Source organism: Arachis stenosperma, chromosome 6 (assembly GCF_014773155.1).
Source record: "Arachis stenosperma cultivar V10309 chromosome 6, arast.V10309.gnm1.PFL2, whole genome shotgun sequence".
NCBI classification, from domain to species: domain Eukaryota; kingdom Viridiplantae; phylum Streptophyta; class Magnoliopsida; order Fabales; family Fabaceae; genus Arachis; species Arachis stenosperma.
The window spans coordinates 125,894,175-125,918,348 of NC_080382.1; the positions used below are offsets into that span (position 1 = coordinate 125,894,175).

The following is a 24,174-nucleotide window of genomic DNA, read 5'->3' on the forward strand; positions in this document are numbered from 1 at the left end:
TCTTCTATAAAAAGGGACAACAACCATGGGTTGAAGCAAGGAGAAAGTGTGAGAGTGCAAGGCACAGGGTTCTCAGAGCTACCTGAGCTAACAGTTTTTCTTCTCCTTCAATGTATCCTGTTTAGTATTTTTTTGTTTAATTTTGTCATGTCTTGAGTCTCATAGAAAAAGGCACCAGTGAGGTTTGTATGAAAAATCCATAGAGCGAAAAAAGGCAGAGAGTGCAAAATTAAAAGAAAAAGCCATAGATGTCCTTAGAGTTCCTTTGTACATCTGTGTTGTGTTTCATGATTCTGTGAGAATCCCCTTGTAAATTGGGTTAGCACTTTGCAGTCTGTAATCAAGAAGATTATAGTAAAATTTCATCATTGTTGTGATGGAGACTGGATGTAGGCTGCACTGCACTTAGCAGCTGAACCAGGATATATCTGGGTGTTATTTTTCTTCTCTTCTACTCTATTTTCTGTTTCTGCTGCCCAGGAGATAAAACTGCAAAATATCTCGTACCAAGTGACGAGACAAAAAGAAAAGTCTCGTGGCTAGGGACGAGACAAAAATCACCAGAAGTTGTTTAAAAGACAAGCAAGTATTACTAAGCAAAAAGGGGCTAAGATTCAACCCCCTTTCTCTTAGCCACTGAAACCATCAATTGGTATCAGAGCTTGGTATCAAAGAGATCAAGCTTTGCAGCTTGGAGAAAAGATCCAGATGGCAGAAAGCAGTGGCTTAAATATGGTGTCCTACAACCTTATAGAAGGACAGTCAAGCAACAGACCGCCTTTTTTCAATGTGAAAAAATTAAACCTATTGAAAGGAGAGAATGAAGATATTTGTGCAAGCAGTAGACTACAGACTATGGAAGATTATCCTGGAGGGTCTTCAATTTCCAACTACCACAAGTGCAGAAGGAATAGTTTCTCTCAAACCTGAAGCAACCTGGACCAAAGAAGATAGAAAGAAAGTAAAGTTAAATGCCAAGGCTATAAATCTACTAAACTGTGCTATCAGCTTCGAGGAATACCGATGGGTATCACGATGCACAACGGCAAAGGAAATCTGGGACAAACTGCAAATCACTCATGAAGGAACCACCATTGTGAAGAAGACTCGGATAGACATGTTGAACAGAGAGTATGAAATGTTTGCAATGAAGGAAGGAGAATCTATTGATGAACTGTTCGAACGGTTCAACACCATCATTGTTGGCTTGGATGCTATGGGAATAACACATTCTGATTCTGTGCTTGTGAGAAGAGTGTTGAGATGTCTCACTAAAGAGTGGGAAACAAAAGCTTTAATCATTTTTGAGAGCAGTAGTTTAGATTCCATGACATATGATGATCTGAGAGGAAACTTACTTGCCTTTGAAAATACTTATTTGAAAAAAGATTCAAAAAAGAAAGGAATTGCTTTTACATCTGTGACTAACCCCCTGGATGATGAATCCAGTGATAATTCTTCTGAAAATGAATTTGTGTTGTTTGCCAAAAAATTCAGGAAAATAGTAAAGTTCAAAGGCAAAGGCAGTAGCTCAAGGAAAATGAAGAAAGACCTAAGCAAAGTAACTTGTTACAACTGCAAGGAAATGGGGCATTTCAAATCTGATTGTCCCAAGTTGAAGAAGGAGGAGAAGTCAAAAGGAGGAAAGAAGAAGGGACTGATGGCTTCATGGGAGGACATGGAAAATAACTCAGACGATGATGAAGAATCAGAAACCAAGTCACAACCTTGTCTCATGGCAGATCACGTAGATCAGGTAGTCTTTCACAACCCTAACACTGAAGATCTTCATCTTATGATAAACCACCTTTCTGAAAAAATAAGATGTTTTCTACTTGATAACCAAGATCTTAAACAACAAATTATCATTCTTAAAGCTGAAAATGGTTTTCTCAAGGAAAAGCTAAGGGAGGCCGAAACAGCTTGTAATCTTGTTGAAGAAAATAAGCAGTTAAAAACCCAACTTAGAAGTTGTGAAAGTGACCATTCTGTTATTGCATATGTAAATTGTTTTAAGGAAAATGAAGAGTTGCTGAAAAAGATTAAAAATCTTGAAAATGACTTAGCCAAGTTTACTCAAAGTTCTGAAAATTTAAATCAAATATTGGCTAGTCAAAAACCACTCTTTGATAAAGCTGGTTTGGGGTTTTACAAATCTGATGAGAAACCTTCTTTTGAAAATAGAGCTTCATCTTCTAATGACACAAGGTTTCAAGATCTCACATACTTTAACAAATCAGCAACTCCAAGGTTTTGTAGACTATGCAACCAAAATAGACACTTTTCCATTCAATACTTTTTTGGTGAAAGAATGATTGGTGACAAAGTTTACAAAGTTGTTTTTTATCACAATGGCTTGGGTCATAGGAGATGGTTTAACGTGAAAGGATCCAGGAAAATTTGGATACCTAAGGTCACTTGAGCTTGTTTTGTAGGTGTGCCTAGCATCTAAACGGAAGGAAAATATGTGGTACATGGATAACGGATGTTCTAGGCACATGACCGGAAAGACAACCTTCTTCATAAAGCTTGATGAATATGATAGAGGACTTGTCACTTTCGGTGATGATGGTAAAAGAAAGATAGTGGCCATTGGTAAAGTTGGAAAAAAAGCTTTTCATCTTGTATAAATGATGTCCTTCTTGTAAATGGTTTGAAACATAATTTACTTAGTATAAGCCAATTGTGTGATTTAGGTTTTGAAGTTGTCTTTAGAAAATTTGTGTGTTTGGTTGGTTGTGAAAAAACTGGGGATATTTTATTTGAAGCTAAAAGATGCAACAATGTGTATGGATTAACTCTTGAGGACTTGAAAGAACAAAATGTAACATGTTTTACCTCTCTTGAATCTGAAAAATGCTATGGCATAGAAAGTTGGGTCATACTAGCATGTACCAAATTGCTAAGCTAGTGAAGAAAAATTTGGTTAGATGAATTCCCAATATCAAATTTGATAAGGATCTTACTTGTGATGCTTGTCAATTAAGCAAACAAGTAAAATAATCTTTTAAACCAAAAAATGGAATTTCAACCAAAAGGCCATTAGAGATGTTACATATTGATCTTTTTGGTCCAACAAGAACTCAAAGTCTAGGAGGTAAACACTATGGTTTGGTAGTGGTAGATGATTACTCTAGATTTGGTTGGGTACTTTTTCTTGCTCATAAAAATGATGCTTTTCATGCTTTCTCAACCCTTTGCAAGAAAATTCAAAATGAAAAAGATTTAAAAGTGGCCAATTTGAGAAGTGATCACGGAAAAGAATTTGAAAACCAAGACTTTGAAAAATTCTATGATGACTTTGGAATTACTCATAATTTTTCATGCCCTAGAACACCTCAACAAAATGGGGTTGTTGAAAGAAGGAATAGAAGCCTTCAAGAGATGACTAGGGCTATGTTATGTGAGAATGAGGTTCCAAAGTTTCTATGCGCTAAAGCTGTAAATACAGCATGTTATATTTTGAATAGGACCATTATTAGAAAAGGGTTAAAGAAAACTCCTTATGAGGTATGGAAAGGAACCTCTCCAAATCTTAAGTATTTCCATGTTTTTGGATGCAAGTGTTTTGTGCTTAATAACAAAGAAAATCTTGGCAAATTTGATCCAAAATCATATGAGGGCATGTTTGTTGGATACTCCACTACTAGCAAAGCCTATAGAATTTACCTCAAAGATCATAGAACTATAGAAGAATCCATACATGTTACTTTTTGTGATTCTAATTTAATTCTCAGTACTGTGATAGATAATGATTCAGATTGTGAAGAAGCTGGAACAAGCAAAGAAAATCCCAAGTCTGCCCAAAATGAAGAATCTGCCAGTCCAGTTTTGTCTCGTCAGAATAGAGGAGACATTTCCATTTTGTCTCCTGAGCCAGCAAGAGAAACTGAAACAGTGAGACCCACAGAAGCTCATCAAAGCTCAACACCAATCCGGAAGCCTAGAGAATGGAAGTCCATGAGGGGTTATCCTCATGACTTTATCATTGGAGATCCCTCTCAAGGTGTAACAACAAGATCCTCAACCAAAAGGCAATCCGAACTAAGCAATTTTGCACTCTTGTCACAAATGGAGCCAACAATGTCAAACAAGCTCTTGAAGATCCATCATGGGTGAAAGCCATGCAAGAAGAGCTTGCTCAATTCGACAAGAATGAGGTTTGGACACTAGTACCTCATCCGGATGGTAAGAAAGTTATGGGTACTAAGTGGATGTTTAAAAATAAACTTGGTGAGGATGGACAAGTTGTTCGTAACAAGGCTAGATTAGTGGCCCAAGGTTACGATCAAGAAGAGGGTATAGATTTTGATGAATCTTTGCTCCGGTAGCTAGAATGGAAGCAATTAGGTTGCTTCTTGCCTATGCTGCCCATAAGGGTTTCAAAATGTTTCAAATGGATGTTAAATGTGCTTTTCTTAATAGCTTTATTGATAGAGAAGTGTATGTGGCACAACCCCCCGGTTTTGAACATAAGGATTTTCTAAATCATGTTTTCAAACTTTCAAAGACTCTTTATGGCCTTAGGCAAGCTCCAAGGGCTTGATATGAAAGGCTTAGTGTCTTCCTATTAGAAAATCAATTTCAAAGGGGTACCACGGACACAACTTTATTCATTAAAGCATCTAATGATGATATTCTTCTAGTTCAATTTTATGTGGATGACATTGTGTTTGGATCGGCCAATGAGTCCTTGTGTGAAGAGTTTGGAAAACTTATGACTAGTAAGTTTGAGATGAGTTTAATGGGAGAGCTAACTTTCTTTCTTGGTCTCCAAATTAAACAAACTCCTAGTGGTACTTTTATTCACCAAGGAAAGTATGCTAAAGAGTTAATCAAAAAATTTGGCCTAGAAAATTCCAAACCTATGGGAACTCCAATGCATCCAAACATTAAACTTGAAAAGGATGATGATGGAAAAGATGTGGATGAAACAAGGTATAGAGGTATGATAGGATCACTCATGTATCTTACATCCTCTAGACCGGACATTGTTCAAAGTGTGGGTGTATGCTCAAGGTTTCAATCTCACCCAAAGGAATCCCATCTTTCAGCCGTTAAACGCATCATTAGATACATTAAGGGAACTAGTGATTATGGCTTGTGGTATCCAAAATCTGATGATTTTTATGCAGTTGGATTTTGTGATGCAGATTATACGGGAGATCAGGTGGATAGAAGAAGCACATCCAGCATGTGTTGCTTTCTTGGGAGATCACTCAGCATGTGGTCAAGCAAAAAACAAGCAACCGTGGCCCTATCCACAGCTGAAGCTGAATATATTTCTGCATTTGCATGTTGCTCACAATTAATTTGGTTAAAAATGCAGTTAGAAGATTACAAATTAAAGATCAATAGTATACCCTTGTTTTGTGATAACATGAGTGCTATAAATATTTCAAAAAATCCTGTTTTGTACTCAAGAACAAAGCACATTGAGATCAAATATCATTTTATTAGAGAACATGTATAAAAGGGTACTATTAATATTCAATTTGTAAAATCTGAAGACCAACTTGCTGACATTTTTACAAAACCCCTCTGTGAAGATAGATTCTGTTTACTAAGAAAAAGCTTGGGAATGATAGATTTGAGTTCTATTGATAACTTGTGAAATTTTGATTCTGTTCAGATTTATCTCGTGGGAAAGCAGGAGATAAAAATTAGAACGTGTGGAATGGGCTTTGATCAAGGGGGAGACTGCGCAGAAATTAATTCTTATGGGTCCCACTAAATCTCTTTGAACCCACTCTGACCATTTTGTTAGTTCCTTATTTTATTGAAAATCACAATTTCTTTGTTGTCTCATTAAATCTTGTTGGAAGAGCATGGTGTCAAATCAAATCTTTCCTTTCAACTAATCCCTTGATTCAAGAAAACCACTTTTTCAATTTATTTCAAATAAATAAAAAACACCTTGGTCAATAACCGCCCACCTTGTGCATTAACTCCCTCATATTCTATTTCCACTTAGCATTTATTGCATCCCTAACCTCTCTCCTCACTCACTCAATTCGGTTCCATTCATCCCTTCATCTTCTACCTGTTCATTCTCATTGTCATGAAAAAGAAAACTGCACCTAGAAAGAATGAAAGAATTCGTCTCTCTCAAAAACCTTCCACTCCCCAAACTCACACCCACATACATATCTATTCCACTTCTTCATCCTCTCCCTCACCTTCCACCAAGCAACCCGAGTCCATGAGGCGCAAAGTGATAGCCCAGAAATCCTCTAGAAGGAGGAAAAGTGGAAAGAACAAGGAATCCAGCATTGAACAAGAGGAAGAATCACACACCTCACCGATTCCATCACCACCACCATCTCCACCGAAGAAAGCCACTCCCAGAAGGATTTCTCAGAAGACCAAAGGTTTCGTGTTGCACGAGACCAGGGAACCCGTGAACCTTGGATCATTGGACTTCAAGAACAGATTTCACAAACCACACTCTCACTATGATCCTTCAAGGTTCTCTATATGTGCATTCTATGAATTCCCAGGAGGTATTGGAAAAGCGGCATCTGTGTCCCTTATACTTGGTGAATCTTGACTCTCTGGCTGCCAAAGGGATCAATTTACATCCTCTGTTTGACAATCTCAAATGGTCTCCATTGCTCCATATTCAGAAAATGGTATACCCAGGATTGGTGAGACAATTTTATGCTAATCTAAGATTGATTGATGGTAGTCTTCACTCCTATGTGAAGTGTGTGCATATCACTCTGAACGCTGAGACCATCAGCTCTGCCCTTGGATATACTGATGAGGGGCCAAGAGCATACATGTCTAAGAAATGGGATTTACAGGTTGGGATCACTTACCAGATGGCTTTAAATCAAACCTGCGAAAGTCTCTCTAGAATGGATGGCACGACTCCAACTCTTAAGGAACTTGGTCCAGATAAGGCAATTCTTCTTTACAAAATCATATCTCATGTTCTCATGCCTCAAAGTGGTCCACGCCACCGGGTAACAGTTTCTGACTTTCTTATTCTTTTTGCCCTTGTTACTTCCTCTCAAATTTCATTTGCATACCTTATGAGAAGGCACATGTGGGAATATGTAAAGAGTACTAAAAGGGCTAATCTTCCATATGGCATATTTTTCACCAGCATTTTTGAGTATTTTAAAGTTGATTTAACAAATGAAGCTGTTGAGAATAAGGTTTCAGTCATTAAGGGATGATGAGCTACAGGCAAGAGCATAAAAGGCAAGCGTTATATGCAGTGACCTAGAGAGTAAGCCAGTCGTACCTTCTAAGGTGGCTGATGCTGGAAAACCTTGAGGAGGAGTTGGGAGTTGCTGGTGAGGAAGGCGCTGAGGAATCTGATTTTAATCTCTCTGATGATTAATTACTATTTTCTTTATGTTTGTTAATATTTGGCATGTTTAGGCTCAATTTAATATTGTAGTAGTTTATTTTGGTACTATAGACACATGACACTGTGAAACACTCTTGACATTTTGGATATATTTTTTATATTCTGTTCTATATGTCATCTTTTGCAGGTGCCCCTTGATGCCAAAAGGGGGAGAAAGTGCTGAAAATTAAAATTAAACAAGGATGAAATCCTTGTCTGGATTCATGACCTCCCTCGTTTTAAGTTTCAATATTTTGTTATGATTATGTATTTGATGTTAATAATGCATTTGAATGATGCTTGCTATTTTGAGTTAATGCTTGAAGCTTTGAAGTTAGTAATTTATTTTTATCTTGGTAAAATGTTTACTATGTTGAATTTGATTTACCTTGATAAAATTGTTGTTTTGAACTTTTTTGGCAGTTCCTTTAAACTGTGATATAGACATGAAGTTTGAAAATTGCTATGGTTTGAAAGGATCAAGCTTGACTAGAAATATTTTCCTTGCTATAATCTCTTTGCTCTGATTTGTTTATTGGAATATATTTTTAAGTCATTTAAAAACAGCTTCAGGTTACATAATTTTTTTGTACAAAATTGTTTCTGTATGTGTTTGAGCAGAAAATCAAATTATTGATAACAAATGAGTTTTGATTATCATTCAATTCTACTCATAAATCAAGCCATTCAACATTACAAAATTATATATGTTGAATAACATTGTTGCCTTAGGCTTGATAAAATTGTTACAGGTATAAAACTTCCCTTGGTAAAATAGCATATATTTAGGGGGAGCCATGTGACAATTGGAAAGGGGGAGAAATTCAAATATTCAAAGGGAGTACTCTATACTCTAATCTTTAATTTCTTTCCATTTCAATTTTAATAATATTTGTCTTCAAGGGGGAGATTGATGAGTTTGGAAAACTCTAATTTAAATTTGATGATGAACAAACATTATTGAAATAATTGATTGCAAAATTATTAATTCTGATTTTCATGAAACATATGCTAATTAATAATTTTGTAATGCAGGTTTACTATTGGGCCGAAAAAAATAAAAGAAATGTGGCAAGCCCAAATCAAAATTTACATTCAGCCTAGTTGAATGTTTCCTATATTATATGGCTAAATTGATTATTATGTTACTTGGGCCAAATTGAACTATTATTGCTACAAGCCCAAATTAAATATTGTTGATACATAATCCAAAACTTGGTCCGAAACCAAGTTTGAAAGAAAGCAAATGTATTGCTTATAGCTTCCAACGGAATCCACTTCTAGTGGAATTCAATTTTTATTAAAGTGAAGTTAATACATGCATTGGTAATATGAGAGAGGTTTGGTCTTTGATTTGATGGACATCATTAAGCTACACATTGCTCAGCAAAGGGAGTGAAAAATCAATTCACCTTTATTCTCTTTCATTACTTCATTAATAATTGTTCACAACTTTTCTCTCTATCATTTCTTTCTTCCTTTCGGTCATATCACATGAAACTATGGAAGCTAAGTTGAGCTACCAAAAGAAAGAAGGAGCTACATGCATCAAGACCATCGAGCTGATGGCAAGAAAATATAAAAAATGTAGTGGCTAAGATCTGCAACCATAAAAGGAAAAATATGGTGATGAGATCTTGGCTTCTCCATACCAAAAATAGTTGAAGAAGATTTCGGCCAGCAAGGAGAAGATCTTTGGGATGGCTTGTCTCTGCTTTTGGATTCACTCATCACAGAAGGTAGCTAGGGTGGCTACGTGAGGGAGGAAGCAAAAGTGGAGCAGATGAAGCTATCATCATCATGAAGCATCAAGGGCCAGAAATTCATCTTGGAAAGCAAGCCAAGGATGGAGCGCTCGGATTGATGAAGATTGATGACCAAGGAAGGACTAGAGGTAATTACATGTTGGATTTTGCATGGGTTATCTCTTTTCTCTCTCTGGCCGAACCGGTTTGCATGAAGAAGAAGAAGTTGGCTTGGTTTTTGGCTTCAACTGTAGAGGCTTCCCTCTTCTATAAAAAGGGAGAACAACCATGGGTTGAAGCAAGGAGAAAGTGTGAGAGTGCAAGGCACAGGGTTTTCAGAGCTACCTAAGCTAACAGTTTTTCTTCTCCTTCAATGTATTATGTTTAGTATTTTTCTGTTTAATTTTGTCATGTTTTGAGTCTCATAAAAAAAGGCAAACAGTGAGGTTTGTATGAAAAAGCCATAGAGCAGAAAAAGGCAGAGAGTGCAACATTAAAAGAAAAAGCCATAGATGTCCTTAGAATTCCTTTGTACATATGTGTTGTGTTTCATGATTCTGTGGGAATCCCCTTGTAAGTTAGGTTAGCACTTTACAGTCTGTAATCAAGAAGATTATAGTGAAATTCCATCATTGTTGTGATGGAGACTGGATATAGGCTGCACTGCACTTAGCAGCTGAACCAGGATATATCTGGGTGTTATTTTTCTTCTCTTCTACTCCATTTTCTGTTTCTGCTGTCCAGGAGATAAAACCGCAAAATATCTCGTGCCAAGTGACGAGACAAAAAGAAAAGTCTCATGGCTAGGGACGAGACAAAAATCACCAGAACTTGTTTAAAAGACAAGCAAGTATTACTAAGCAAAAAGGCGCTAAGATTCAACCCCCCTTCTCTTAACCACTGAAACCATCAGGTATTAACATTTTCAGAGGAACTAGCAAACAAAGATTTTAGAAAATCAGTTTACTGCACAAACAATATATAGGGTATTAACATATTTATTACCATGCATACTCTGTCTATATAATTATTATCTCATCACTAGAACAAGTTTATATCTAAATTAAACAATTGATGATACCAGGAATAGGCACAATATCATTGCCTTGTTGGAGTACCCATGCTAATGCCAACTGAGGAGTGGTGCACTCATACTTCTTTACAAAGCTTTCTATTCTCTTATATATCCTCTTGTTCTTCTCTATGTTCTCTGCTTGGTACCAAGGATGAGCACTCTAAAATGTTAAATAAATAACTAGCAATCAAACAATCAGATCATTTTTCTTGTTGAAAAATCAATAGTCTAATAATGTACTTTACTCTTGATGACTAATTTTAAATTAGAAAAATAAAATGGTTGACATCACCCTAAATTAAAGTCACAAATTGAACTCGTTCAGTGTTCCTTCTAGTAGGATTAAGAATTATTCCTAGCTGTTTATTAATTTATTTATCACAACCTAACGACAAATTAAAATCAAGCATGCATAATGATCAAATATGGTACCAAGGAGCTAACAGAAGGTAAAGTTTCGACAACTCCCTTTCCACCAAAAAAGCCACGACCAAGAGGGCTATAAAACACAATTCCACTACCAAGTTTCCTATACTAAAACAAGAATAAAGGTTAAAGACTAAAAGAAAAGTGTAGTCACATAGCTACATAGTTTCAAGTAGGGGGTTAATAAAAAAATATAACCAAACTGAACTAAAACTGAATCAAACCCTTATAAATAAATCAATATTTTCAAGTAAAACATTGAAGTGATACCATAGTCTTTTTTCTCTCACAAAATTCGTAGTTTGTTTTTGTAGTTTGGTTTCGTTTAAAACCAAATAGAACTCGTTTCGCTAAATCATATCATCTCTCTCCTCAAACTGCTTCAGCACCTGCCAAATGGCCGGACCGCACCAACCGTCCGCTTAAATCTCAGAGACAATCCAAACACTACCAAAGTATTGAAACAAAAATTACACAAACTGATGATAGCATGATTTAATCAAACTTCAAACAAGTTAAACTAAATTTTTCCATAATTACACCTTCTGCCAAGGATTAAAGTCATCAGAACCAAACAACAGAATACCTCAGCCATGGCAAAAAGAATGATAAAGTTAACCAAAAATCGTTCTTTAATATATTGAGAAAAAAGACTTATTAATGAGAAGGAAAGGAGAGAACCTCAGCTTCAACAAGAGATTCATCGTCATCTGCATAAGCCATGTTTGACAACAAAATCTACATGATACAACAGATAAAGTTAATGATCAAACTCAAGGACAGGCAGTAAAGCAGTTATTAAGGAAACAGTAGGGTGAATTTTTGTATCTTTTGATAAAAGAAGAATATCACTAAGATGAAGAAAATATTAGAAATGTACTTAAGGAAAATAAAGCATAGATGCAACATAAGAATGTAAAAACATGGCTACATAAGAATGAGTAGAAAAAATTAATATGATGATGAAGATGAAGAGTTTAACTGAATGTCACTCACAAAAACAAATTCATGGCCAGGAAGAAGAGCAGCAATCTCCTCCAACATGGAACCCAGTGTTAGTGAATGACATCTCCTGAGAAAGGCACATGCCTTAGAAGCCTTGGCCATGGCAGTTTTCTGGTCCTCAGCAGTAACAAAAGGCATAATTGGTCATCTAATATAAGAAAGTTTATTGGTCATGAAGTAGTACATACAAGTAGTACTCATCAATTATATTAGGCACAAAACAGTGGTTTAATAATAACTAACAACTTCAAGCAAGGAAAAATACTACCAATCACAAATGCAAAACATGAGAAAACTTACACCCAATTTCATAAGCAATCCAAGAGGAAAAGTACCTAAATCTTGTGAATTGGGAAAAGGAAACACAGAAAACAAGTTCCGTTCTTTTCTATTTCTCTCAGAAAATTCATCAAACACATGGCAAGCATAACAATACTGAAGCGAGACAATCTCTCAAGCATGTTCCTCCAACAACAATAACAACACAATTAACAGGGAAATTGAAATTGATACCTTGAGAAGCTCATTGACTTCAAGTGTCTCAATGAAAGAGGTTACAACATTGGGGGTAACACTGGACTTTCCCACCAATTGGATCCTGAGAAGCTCTTTCCTTTCAGTTAGCAAAACTATATAAAACTTTCGCTCCAAAGTTCAGTTAGCAAAACTCAAATATATATATCAGAAAGCTGTCTCTAGCACTTTTTCCATGAGGCTTCAAGAAAACATATACACCCTGAAAAAGGAAACCAATCTTAGATCTTATCATTATATGAATGAATATATCATAATATATGCAAAAAGAAAAAGATTTGGGGTTTCAGCAGTGTGGATACAGTTGTATTGATCAGCGTTGGCCTCACCCCATCCATCCAAAACCACCACAGCAACTGGCTTTAATTTCCCTTTGGCAGCTTTGGGTGATCAGCCAATTTCCACTTGGCATCTGTGCTTCCCATATTCCTAACACAATAAAAAGAAATCAAATTTTTTTCATTCTCTCTTTAAATTTTAGATCCAAATCAAATAAAATCAATCCAAAATATTTCAGAAACCACCAGTAACATTAAGTTGCAAGTCTCTCTTTGCACATTTATCATATAGAAAATTTAGTCAATAGCCAAACCAAGGCATGCCAAGTTGATAATATTCCTACTTCTGTATCAATGGACAATGATGATGAATATTATCAAGATGATAAGAGACACACATACCTGTAATGCAGAAGACAGTACCACCAAGTAAAAGCTAGCCAGCTTTTCCATTTCTCCAAAAGAAATGAAAAATATAGTAAGGAGATATAGCTTTGAAAATACTAGGATAATGGTGTATGATGCAGAGAGTGCTTCCACAAGTGCTGCAGCGGCATGAGCCAAAACAGAAATAATGGTTATATATAAACCAGGAGAGCAAATTCTGACAATGTCATAAAGCTCTAATCTACTCTGCCAAGCAAAAATCACTTCCTATGTTGCACCATTAAGATATTATAGCTTTGTATTTCACATAAAAACCAAAATTTTGACAAAAGAAGCAAACCTTCCAAAGTTTTATTGTACTTTCTAAACTATGGAATCTGCAACTTAAGCTCACAAAGTCACAATAGAACTGTATAAATTTAAAACTTACATTTGCTTACTGAGGGAAAAGGTAACTACTAAATCTTAAAATTCTAAAAAAAATCCAGAAATAATCAAACAATAAATAAATAAACAAATAATAACTATGATTGTAAATCATTAAGGGCTTGAAGAAGAATAAACTGACCTCTAATTAAATCACAATCCTAGAGTTTATCAAACCCAGCTACTACATGCACCATCAAATTTCTTCAAAATTCAAACAAAAATATGGATTATTGTAATTGTTATATCCTGCTGCTACTATTTCATGTTTAAATGACAGGAAAAGCATTATTATATATATAAACCCAAAGTAGTAGTACTCTTTACTACAATGTTATCCATACTATATGAAAATTGGAAAAAACCTCATAACAACAACAAAATACATCAACAAAATACAACAAAAACCTTATAGCACCTCCTTCTGATTAGGTTACCTGCATGGCTGAGGCGAGATCGAAGAGAAAAACACATCAACTAAGCAACACACGAGCGAGAAATGCACTTGTGATTTCTGTGAGAATATCTTTGATCAAGAAATTAATGAAACAAGTAGCACATAAATTCGAATAAGAGAAAGGAGAACGCGAATCTCAGAAAGAGATAGAAAAATGGAAGACGTACGGTTTGAAAATCTCGAGGGGCGACGCCGGGAAGGTAGAAAGAGTGAACGTGAGAGAAGGTGAAGAGGATGAGGACGGAGGTGACGAAGACGGTGGCGGAGAAATGCATATTAGGGTTCGAAAGGGAACCAGCAACACACAGAGAAGAGCCGGGAAGGGGTGTGACAGAGTTTCGCAGAGATGGAAGTTCAGTGCAATAAAGGTTCGGTGCGACAGCGGCGCAAGGTAAGACGGCGGTGCAAGGCTGAGATGCGCTACCAATAGAGCATTTGGAGGGGATGGGCGTGGAGGTGCGGGGAAGAGACACGGGAAATGAGGAAGAGCTCGTTTGGTCAAATCTTTATTTTAATATTTTCGACGGAAAATTTTAAATTACAGACAGAAAATCCGTCTGTAATAATTTAATAAAACGCATCATTTTATTTATTTAATTACAGACGAATTTTCCGTCTGTAATCATTTTTCACGGAAAAAAATTAATTTTTCCGACGAATTTATCGACGGATTGTCTTTTCCGTCTGTAATTTATGCTAATTCATTTTTTTTGTTTTCCGACGAAAAATCCCTCTGAAATTCTGTCTGTATTTCCGTGGAATAAAATCCGTCGGAAATATCCGTCTGTAATAACTAGTTTTCTAGTAGTGTTAGTGGGTCCCACAGAATCTCCACTACCACACATTTTTCTCTCTCTTACTTTCACTCTTCCCCACACACCCTTTCCTATAAACCCTAACCCAATCACATCCATATCACTTCCCAAAACCATCATAACTCCCACCAACCCCCACCCACTTCAAATTCAAAATTTTTCACCCAATTCTCACCCAACCTATAACACTCCTATAAATAACCCCTTCTTCCTACCTTTCATACACACATCATCTATACACTAAAGCCCTACTTGGCCGAATCCACTATCCCTATCCATCTCCTCTATTTTCTTCTTCTTCTACTCTTTTCTTCCTATTTTGCTCGAGGACGAGTAAAACTTTTAAGTTTGGTGTTGGAAAAGCCTTGCCTTTTGCTTTCCATTCACACTGATGGCACCCAAAGTCAGAGAATCCTCTAGAAAGAGGAAAGGAAAAGCAGTTACTTCCACCTCCGAATCTTGTGAGATGAAAAGATTCATCACCAAAGCTCATCAAGACCACATATATGAAGTAGTGGCAAAGAAGAGTGTGATTCCTGAAGTCTCCTTTAGGCTAAAAAAGAATGAGTACCTGGAGATCCAAAGAGAAATTCGGAAGAGAGGTTGGGAAGTCCTAACCAATCCTATCCCGGAAGTTGGGATCTTGATGGTGTAAGAGTTCTATGCTAATGCATAGGTCACGAAAAACTATGATACAAGAGTGAACCCAAGTCCCAAAAATTGGCATACCATGGTCCGAGGGCAACACCTGGATTTCAGCCCAGAAAGTGTAAGGTTGGCACTCTATTTGCCAATAATGCAAGGAGACCCACATCCTTATACTAGGAGAGTTAATTTCGACCAGAGGCTAGACCAAGTCCTTTCATACATTTGTGTGGAAGGAACTCAGTGGAAAAGGGATGCTCAAGGCAAGCCTATCCAATTGAGAAGGCTTGACCTCAAGTCCGTAGCTAGAGGATGGTTGGAATTCATCCAACGTTCTGTCATCCCTACTAGCAATCGGTCAGAAGTGACCATTGACAGAGTCATCATGATTCATTGCATCATGATTGGAAGTGAGGTGGAGGTACATGAAGTCATACCTCAAGAGTTGTATAAGAAAGATGAAAAGCCTTCCACCTTAGCAAGGCTAGCATTCCCCCACCTTATCTGTTATCAGCTGGAATTATCATAGAAGGAGACATCCCCATTGGAGAGGACAAGCCCATTACTAAAATAATGATAGAGCAAACTAGAGAACCAGCACATGGGCCACAACAAGAGCATGTGGAGCTGCCTCAACAAGAAATTCCTGAGATGCCTCATGGATGCATTTTTCTCCCTAAGGCTATTGGGACCAATCGCACACTTCTCTAGGAGAATTAAGCTCCAGCATGGATCAACTAAGGATGGGACATCAAGAACATGCTACCATCCTCCATGACATAAGAGAAGAACAAAAAACCATGAGAGAAGAACAACAGAGGCAGGGACGTGACATAGAAGAGATCAAGCACTCCATTGGATCCACCAGAAGGAGTAATAGCCGTCATCACTAAGGTGGATTCGTTCCCTCAATTCCCTTTGCTTATGTTATTTTTCTATTTTTCATGTATTTTGTTTTATTGTTTATTTCTAGTGCATGATCATCTTTATGTCTTAAAGCTATGAATTATCCATGCATCTCTTACCTTACTTAAAAAAAATTATTTGAGAAATAAAAGTAAGATGCATGAATTTCGAGTTATATATTAAGAATAGTTCAATTATTTGATGTGGTGGCGTTTTTTTTGCTTTCTGAATGCATGAATAAACAGTGCATATTTGATGTTAGAATTAAGAATGTTGGCTCTTGAAAGAATGATGATGAAAGTGAAGTATTATTGGTAATCTGAAAAATTCAAAAATAGATTCTTGAAGCAAGAAAAAGCAGCAAAAAGCAATAAAAAAATTTATTATATGCAAAAAAAAGCAAGCAGAAAAAGAAAGAAACAGAAAAAGCCAATAGCTCTTTAAACCAAAAGGCAAGAGCAAAAAGTCAATAGCTCTTTAAACTAAAAAGCAAGAGCAAGGATCCAAGACTTTGAGCATCAATGGTTAGGAAGGGCTAAAAAAAATATCTTAGTCTAAACAGTTCAAATGAGCTGCTTCCCTAACTATATGCTTGTGGTGTGAAGGTGTCAAGTGAAAAGCTTGAGACTAAGCAGTTAAAGTCATGATCCAAAGCAAAAGAGTGTGCTTAAGAGCTCTTGACACCACTGGCTGGGGATTCTAGCAAAGCTGAATCACAATCCGAAAGGGTTCACCCAATTAAGTGTCTGTGTCGTTTATGTATCCGGTGGTAATACTGGAAAACAAAGCGCTTAGGGTCACGACCAAGACTCAAAAGAAGCTGTCTTCAAGAATAAAAAAGAACTTAACTAAGAGAATCAATAATATCATCTGGATTCTAAGTTCCTAAAGATGCCAACTATTCTGAGTTTCAATGGAAAGTGAGATGGTAAAACTATTCAGAAGCAAAAAGCTACTAGTCCCGCTCATCTAATTGAAACTAAGCTTCATTGAAAACTCTGAAATTTATTGTATCCTTTTCTTCTTTTTATCCTACTTTGTTTTTAGTTGCTTGGGAACAAGCAAAAGTTTAAGTTTGGTGTTCTGATGAGCTGATATTTTATACACTTTTTGACATCATTTTCATATAGTTTTCAGTATGTTTTGTTTGAGTTTTATTATATTTTCATAGGTTTTAGTGAAAAATTCATATTTTTGGATTCTACTTTGAGTTTGTGTGTTTTATGGTGATTTCAGGTATTTTCTGGTTGAAATTGAGGAGCTTGAGCAAAAGTCTGATTCAGAGACAGAGAAAGGACTGCAGATGTTGTCAGGATCTGAACTCTATTCACTCGAAGGAGCTTTTATAGAGCTACAGAAGTTCAAATGGCATGCTCTTAACGACTATGGAAAGCTAACATCCAAGGCTTTCCATAAATATATAATAGTTTATACTTTTCTTGGAAATGAGGACCCAAAACTGGCATTCAATGCCAGCCACCAGCCTCATTCCTGGCATCCAGTGCCCACAGGGGAGCAGCTGGCATCCAACACCCAAAAGGGAGTCCCAAGCCAGCGTTCAATGCCCCCAAGGGGTACTAGCTCATGAAAGACACTCAAGCTCAGCCCAAACACTCACCAAGTGGTCCCTAGAAGTGGATTTTCGCACTATCAACCTAGTTTATCCTCTTTTTTGTAGTTCTTAGTTATTAGATTAGTATATATAGGAGAAGATCACCCTTATTTATGATCTTCTTCCTTCCTCCACTTTATTTTCGAACATCATATTGTATAGTATGAGTCATTAACCTCCTAAGGTTAAAGTTAGGAGCTTACTGGGTTTCATGGATTAATAATATTACTGGGCAATAGAGTACCTGGGCAACTTTGGATACATGACATGAAATTCTGTTGACCATGGGTAAGTGAGGTCTCTGTGTCGCTAAGGCTAGAGTCTGAGAAGCAGTGTTTCCTGATCTAGAAAATTTGCCTTGTCTGTGGCACCTTGAGTAGGGTCATGAAGGGAAGTGGATTGCTTAGAGCTTTATCTTCTACTATAGTGAGAAACCTAGAGGTGGCTTGATGAGAGGACATGAGTTAATCACTTACGACTGCCATTGAAGGAATCAGAAAGTTATTGAAGTAGACAATAAGAAAAGTTAATCCGGAAAGACAAAGCATCTCTGAAGCCTCAACTATTTTTATACCTTTGATTTCCCACGTATCTAGCAACGTTTTATTTATTTATTCTGTTTTATGCATTTTTCCTGACAACTTATAATTTCTATCTGCCTAACTAAGATCTGCAAGATAACCGCTGCTTTCTCAAACCAACAATCTCCATAGGATCGACCCTCACTCACCTGAGGTATTACTTGGATGACCCGGTATACTTGCCAATCTATTTGTGCAAAACGTGCAGAGCTAGTTTTGTGCACCAGCCGACCAAGATTTCTCATTTTCAAGTCCCTTCTTCATTAATTCCTATCCCTTGAACATGAAAATTCTCAGCCCTTTTACCACAATTAATTCAGCCAAGACTTTGAATTTTTATTTAATGAAACCTTACTCACAAATTTTACAAACACTTAAGCATTTTTACCACCTTTTTGACATAATTTTTTAGACAGAAAGAGAGAAAAATACTACACCTTCCCTCTGCATTTTAGCCTTCATTCCAGTAGCTCTTCTATTGTTCTTCATGTGTTCTTCAAGAATCCAAACCATACAAACAAAATTTCTTGCCCGTTTTCACTAATTCTCAAGTTTTTACCAAAATTTCATCAAGGTGAGCTCTTGTTCCTTCTCTATTCTTTTCTATTTTTTCAGAAATGATCATGATGAATTCTTGTCCTCCTATGTGTTTAGAAAACCTCACTTAGCAACTTATACCCTTTTTCATTGCATTTTCTAGTTGTTTTTAGTTAGATTTTATCAACTTTTGCTATGTTTTAGGGCAAAATTCATCTTTGAATGCTACTTTGAGTTTTTGTATTTTTTATGATTTTAGGTGAATTTTGGGTGAATTTGGAAGATTCTTATTCAGAGACGAAGAAAGGATAGCAGATGCTGTCAATCCTGACCTCCGTGCATTCCAACGAGCATATCTTGAGTTATAGAGGTCCAATTGATGCCATCTCAACAGTGTTAGAAAGCTAACTTTTAGAGTTTTCCATAAATATATGATAGTCTATACTTCTTTTCTAGAATCACTGCCAAAACTGGCGTTAAATGTCCACACCTGGCGTTTAACGCCCAAGAAGGAGGAACCATTAGCGTTGAACGCCCAAAACTGGTGTTCAATGCCAGCTAGGGAGCAAAAGGCCAGCGAACTCACCCCCAATGGGTGCTCAACACCCAAAACCCAAGTTGAACGCCAAGCACCATACGAAGCACATGACCAAGTGGGCCCCAAAGTGGATTTTAGCACTTTTTAGCTTATCTAGTCTTATCCTTGTAACTTTTAAATTTAAATTAACATCTTTTAGATTTAGCTTTTACTATTTAAAGAGAAGATCACTTAGGTTTACAAACATTCAGATCCGGAGAGATCTTCTTTTACTTTTATTTTGTTTATTTTGTAAAGTATGAGTAACTAAACCTCCTGGTTAAGGTTAGGTGCTCTACTTATTTCTATGGATTAGTGTTATTACTCTTCTATTTTAATTAATATTTGATTCATTTCTAAGGTATTTTTTTCGTTCTTAATCTCATGAATCTGGAGTGAAATGACAGCATAACCCCTTATTCTATATGAGCACTTGTGATTCTCTACAGAGCTATCTCACTTAGGCTACAGCTTGAAAACACTCCTCCTAAATCGCAATTTACCTGGGCTAATTAGATATGTGACATAAAATCTGATTAGCTTTGGGTAATTGAGGATTTTGTGGCGCTAAACTAGAGTTATGAACTTCACCCTTTGATCTGAAAGAATTGACCTTGTATGTGGCGTTTTAGTAAGATCTGGGAAGACTAACTCGCTAAGATATTAGGTTTCAATCACTAATTATTTTTCATGGAATGAATCACTCATTGTCAAAATAGTGGGTAAGAAGTATTAATCCGGAAAGATGAGCATCTCTGAGGCCTTAACTGGTTCCGTATATTATCCGTTTACCAATATTTAATTGCTTTTCATTACTTTTTTGTTTATGCAAATTCAACTACAACAACTCTTTTTCTATTTGCCTGACTAAGTCCTGCAAGACAACTATTGCTTGCTCAATCCAACAATTTTCGTGGGATCGACCCTCACTCACCTGAGGTATTACTTGGAAGACCTAGTGCACTTGCTGGTGAAGTTGTGCAAGTTCAAATTTCACGCACCAAGTGGCCCATATAGAGCACACCTAAGGAGCTATCCAAGCTCAAAGTCATTAAATTCTAACACTTTTTTGCGACGCTTTTGGCCAAACAGAAACTGCACCATACCCAAAGTGTTTCATCCTATGTGAGAGCATTTTCTGGTATTTGAGATGTCTAATGACTGAATTAAACGAGAGGTAAGGGTTAGAAATAATTAGAATATATTTGTGCTTGATTCGATATTCATATAAATTATTTTGTGGTGATTTTTTGCTTGATTTTTTATTCTAAAAATTTGGTGATGCTTTTCTATTTTAGACTATTATTTGAGTTATATATGAATCTTATTTGCCTCTAAAAAATGTATGGGACAGCTGAAAATTAATGGATCACTTAGAGTTTAAGTTTCAAGCCTTAAACGTTAATAAAAGTGGATAAAAATGTAAAATTGTGTTTCTGAAAATTTCAACACATAAAAGCCTAAAAAGCAATGTGCTCAGGGGTTAAAAGAAGTTAGAAAAATAGTTTTAATGCTATAAAACAAGAAGGTAAGAATAAACGAGTGTTATGATCATTTTCGGGTAAAAAGAGGGCTAAGAATATAATTTAAGGAAGATATAATTAAAATTATAAATTTAATCATTTTAGGGGTAAAATAATAATTATATAAATTATTTGGTTCAAAATTGTAATTAAAATAAAATTTTGGGTCTAAATAAAAGTTTTAGTTAAAGTTAGAAGTAAAATGGTAAAAAAATAGTAACTAAAATAAGTAAATAAATTAATAAAGGATAAAATAGTCCTTTAGGCTCTTGAGGGTAAAATTGGCATTAATTAAAATTATTAGGGATAATTTGGTCATAGAAAAATTTTAGTATTAATCCGGTAAAATTTTGACGCTAAATAAAGTTAAACAGAAAAATTAGAGCATTTGGGGATAAAATGGTAATTTTGGGTATAAAGAAAATGCAAAAATAGTTAATTAACTTAACAAAAAATAAAAAGGCATGTTAGGAAGGATATGAGGGTAAAATGGTAAAGTATTAACATTAGTGGTGAAAGTATCACTAAACGTCTAAAGAAAACGGTAAAAAGAGAAGTTATGTACAAAAGGATAAAATTAAAAATATATAAAAGTAACAAGGATAAAATACTAAATGTGACAAAGGCTGAGATATTTAAAGAGAAGAGATCAGGTACAAATATTTATAAAAGAAAAGGGCACCAAAGTCCCTTAGAAATAAAGTTTATTTGAAAAGTGCCACAAAAAGAGAAAATTATAAATTCCAAGGTGCTAAGAGATTATTTGGAGAGGAGAAGCATCTATTCTAATGGAACTAGAACCATGCTAAGAGATTATTTGGGGAGGAGGAATTTCTGCTCCGACGGAACCAGAACCATAAGATATGGAGATGCCCACTTTATGTTGAAACCTGTTTCTCCAACTGTTAGCATACTATGGCATCAAGTTCTGCGACAATTTCCAGTTGCCAGAATGCATGTGGTTTTTTCCATTAGGCATGTATGCACAATGTACTCAGTTGGAAAAACCATATTCGGGCTTAGTCCCGGATGACGTCGGGTTGCGGGTAGTCAACCGACGCGTGAGCTCATGGCCTACATAGGACCAGACATGTATCATACTTGGTTACTGTATTTTTCTGTGATTTTGATTTATCTCTACTTCCTGTATTTTGTGCTTGTTTATTATTCTGCTATATACTTGTGCTTGTACTTGTTTGCGTGACTTACCAACACAACTGCGCGAACTCTTAGATTTAGGCTGCAAACCCTTAGGTTTTTCGTGTATTATCCTACTGGGAACCTTAAGTTCTCACTCCCTTACTTCCCCCTGTTTTGCAGATGGAAACCAGCATGATCTTCTTTGAGTTTTCTGCATTTGGACAGGCAAGCAGCAGCATTACGGGTGTGTCCAATGACTCTCTCCTTGCTTTAGCACAGTATTTTCTCAGCTACCAAAATATCTATAAGCAGCAGCAATAATAATATCAGTAGTAGTAGTCTTTGCTCTCGCTCTGTATAGACTTTTAGAGGGCTAAGTGCTTTTATAAATATCTATATAACTAAGCTAGAACAGGTCCCAAATTAGGGTTGTTTTGTGGGTCGGGGCATGTTAGTATAAATGATGGAGTTTGTAGATATTTTCATGAATAAGCAACGACGTAACCTGGCATGAACTATGATGTACTAAATGAACCTTCAAGCATATATGTATGATATTACTATGTTTAATTTTCTATTTTTTATGCTTCATGTAGATATTATCTATCTAACTATTACCTATTTCATTATATCTATCTAACATGTGATCTCGACTAACGCTACAGGCTCATATGTATATATTCAATATAAGGTTTGGAGTCTCTAAAAAAAGTCGTGAAGTAGTGTCTGGCGGCTAGCATTGGTCATGACGTGCTAGAAGTTAGATCGTTATAAGCAGAGGCATAGAACAGAAGAGAAAGAGTTGGAGGTTCTGGCCACAATCCACGGAGGAGCAAGGAAAAAGCGTGGCTAGGAGTTGAATGAGGAGGTGCGGCTTGGGAGGAGGAGACGTCGACGATTCGCAGATGGGGGATGACAGAAGAAAATGAGGAGGAGACGCCGACAATTCACAGATGAGAGAGGAGGTGACGCTGGCAAATCGCAAACGGTTGGGAAAAGAAGAAAGGGAGGCGAAGCGTCGAACACATCTGCAAATGCGGGAAAAGGTGGGTACACCCTAGCTAAACCCGATCTTGTCCCATCTCAATCAAACATCTATCTCGCACAGAATCCATTTTGCATTGGGTAGGATACCCACATATTTGGTTATTGCTGCCAATCTTACGTCCACTCAATAGGAGTGAACTCTTGGAGCAAGTTCATGCAAAAAAAGAATATAATGAGAATAGATCCTCTCAATTTTTTTAATAATTGAAAAAGTAAAGTATGATTTCTTATCATTAATTTTATAAATGGAACCAAAAAAAATAAAAGAAAAAATATTAAAAGTTTGAAAATTATATTTTATTCCTTTAATTATTAAAAAAAATTGAAAGGATCTATTTCCAAATATAATTGCAACAAGTGATTTAATAATGCACAATATGAGAAGCGTTTATAAGTTTCATTTAATTTAACATTTAATTTTATTCTTCAAGTTTGATATTGTTCTTGCCACTGTCATGTTTAATTAATGTTTTTTGTGTTTCGAATCAAATAATAACTAAAGTGTGTCAAGTGATGACCGACAACTAAATATGACTTGTAAGTTTAATTTATATTAGATCTTATGCCCTTTGATTACTTCTAAGTTCTAATATAACGCTGGAGCTAAATATATTGCGACCCTAGCTTACTTCAAGCTCAATTCATGAAGCGCCAAACCTAATAATATTCATCAAGTTCGACTCACCTACAACTTACGTATAATATAGTTTTTATATTATATTGCACATAAACATCTTGAACCAAATTAATTTATACAAATTGTCATATCTTATTTTTCTTTTTCAAATATATTAAATTATATTTCCAAAAATCAAAGAAATACAATATAGTCCATAAATTCACTTTAAGGGAAGACGAAGACTTTACGACAATTTAAGAGAGGGAAAGGAAAATAACGAAAACTTAGGGTTCTTCATTTTGGTTCATGACCGTCAAGTTCAGTTGGAGCTTTTGCAGCGGCAGCAGTGGTGTCTTCCGGCAATTGGTGCTTCCCTTCAAACATCGCCAAGTTCTTGGCTTTCAACAATCGTCAAGCTTCATAATGAAATATATATTATTATATCTATCGATTATAAATATATCATCATCATCAAGGAA

General features: G+C 36.0%; 1 protein-coding gene across 1 annotated transcript; it reads right to left on the reverse strand.

Moving 5' to 3' along the window:
• Positions 1–10,063: 10,063 nt before the first annotated feature.
• On the reverse strand, positions 10,064–11,749 carry LOC130934556 (probable aldo-keto reductase 1). Its single transcript, XM_057864115.1, has 5 exons — positions 11,603–11,749; positions 11,288–11,344; positions 10,613–10,714; positions 10,187–10,340; positions 10,064–10,071 (listed from the first exon to the last, which is right to left on the reverse strand). Exons 1-5 carry the CDS (start codon positions 11,747–11,749, stop codon positions 10,064–10,066), a joined length of 468 nt encoding a protein of 155 aa, XP_057720098.1.
• Positions 11,750–24,174: the final 12,425 nt, after the last annotated feature.

What these genes read in the sequence shown, in the direction of transcription:
- LOC130934556 (XM_057864115.1), bottom strand. Translation starts at nt 11,749, where the DNA reads ATGCCTTTTGTTACTGCTGAGGACCAGAAAACTGCCATGGCCAAGGCT. An exon ending in CTGGCCATGAATTTGTTTTT is followed by an intron (nt 11,345 to 11,602) that starts GTGAGTGACATT and finishes TGTATCATGTAG; the next exon opens with ATTTTGTTGTCAAACATGGC. An exon ending in TACCTTCTGTTAGCTCCTTG is followed by an intron (nt 10,341 to 10,612) that starts GTACCATATTTG and finishes TTAACATTTTAG; the next exon opens with AGTGCTCATCCTTGGTACCA.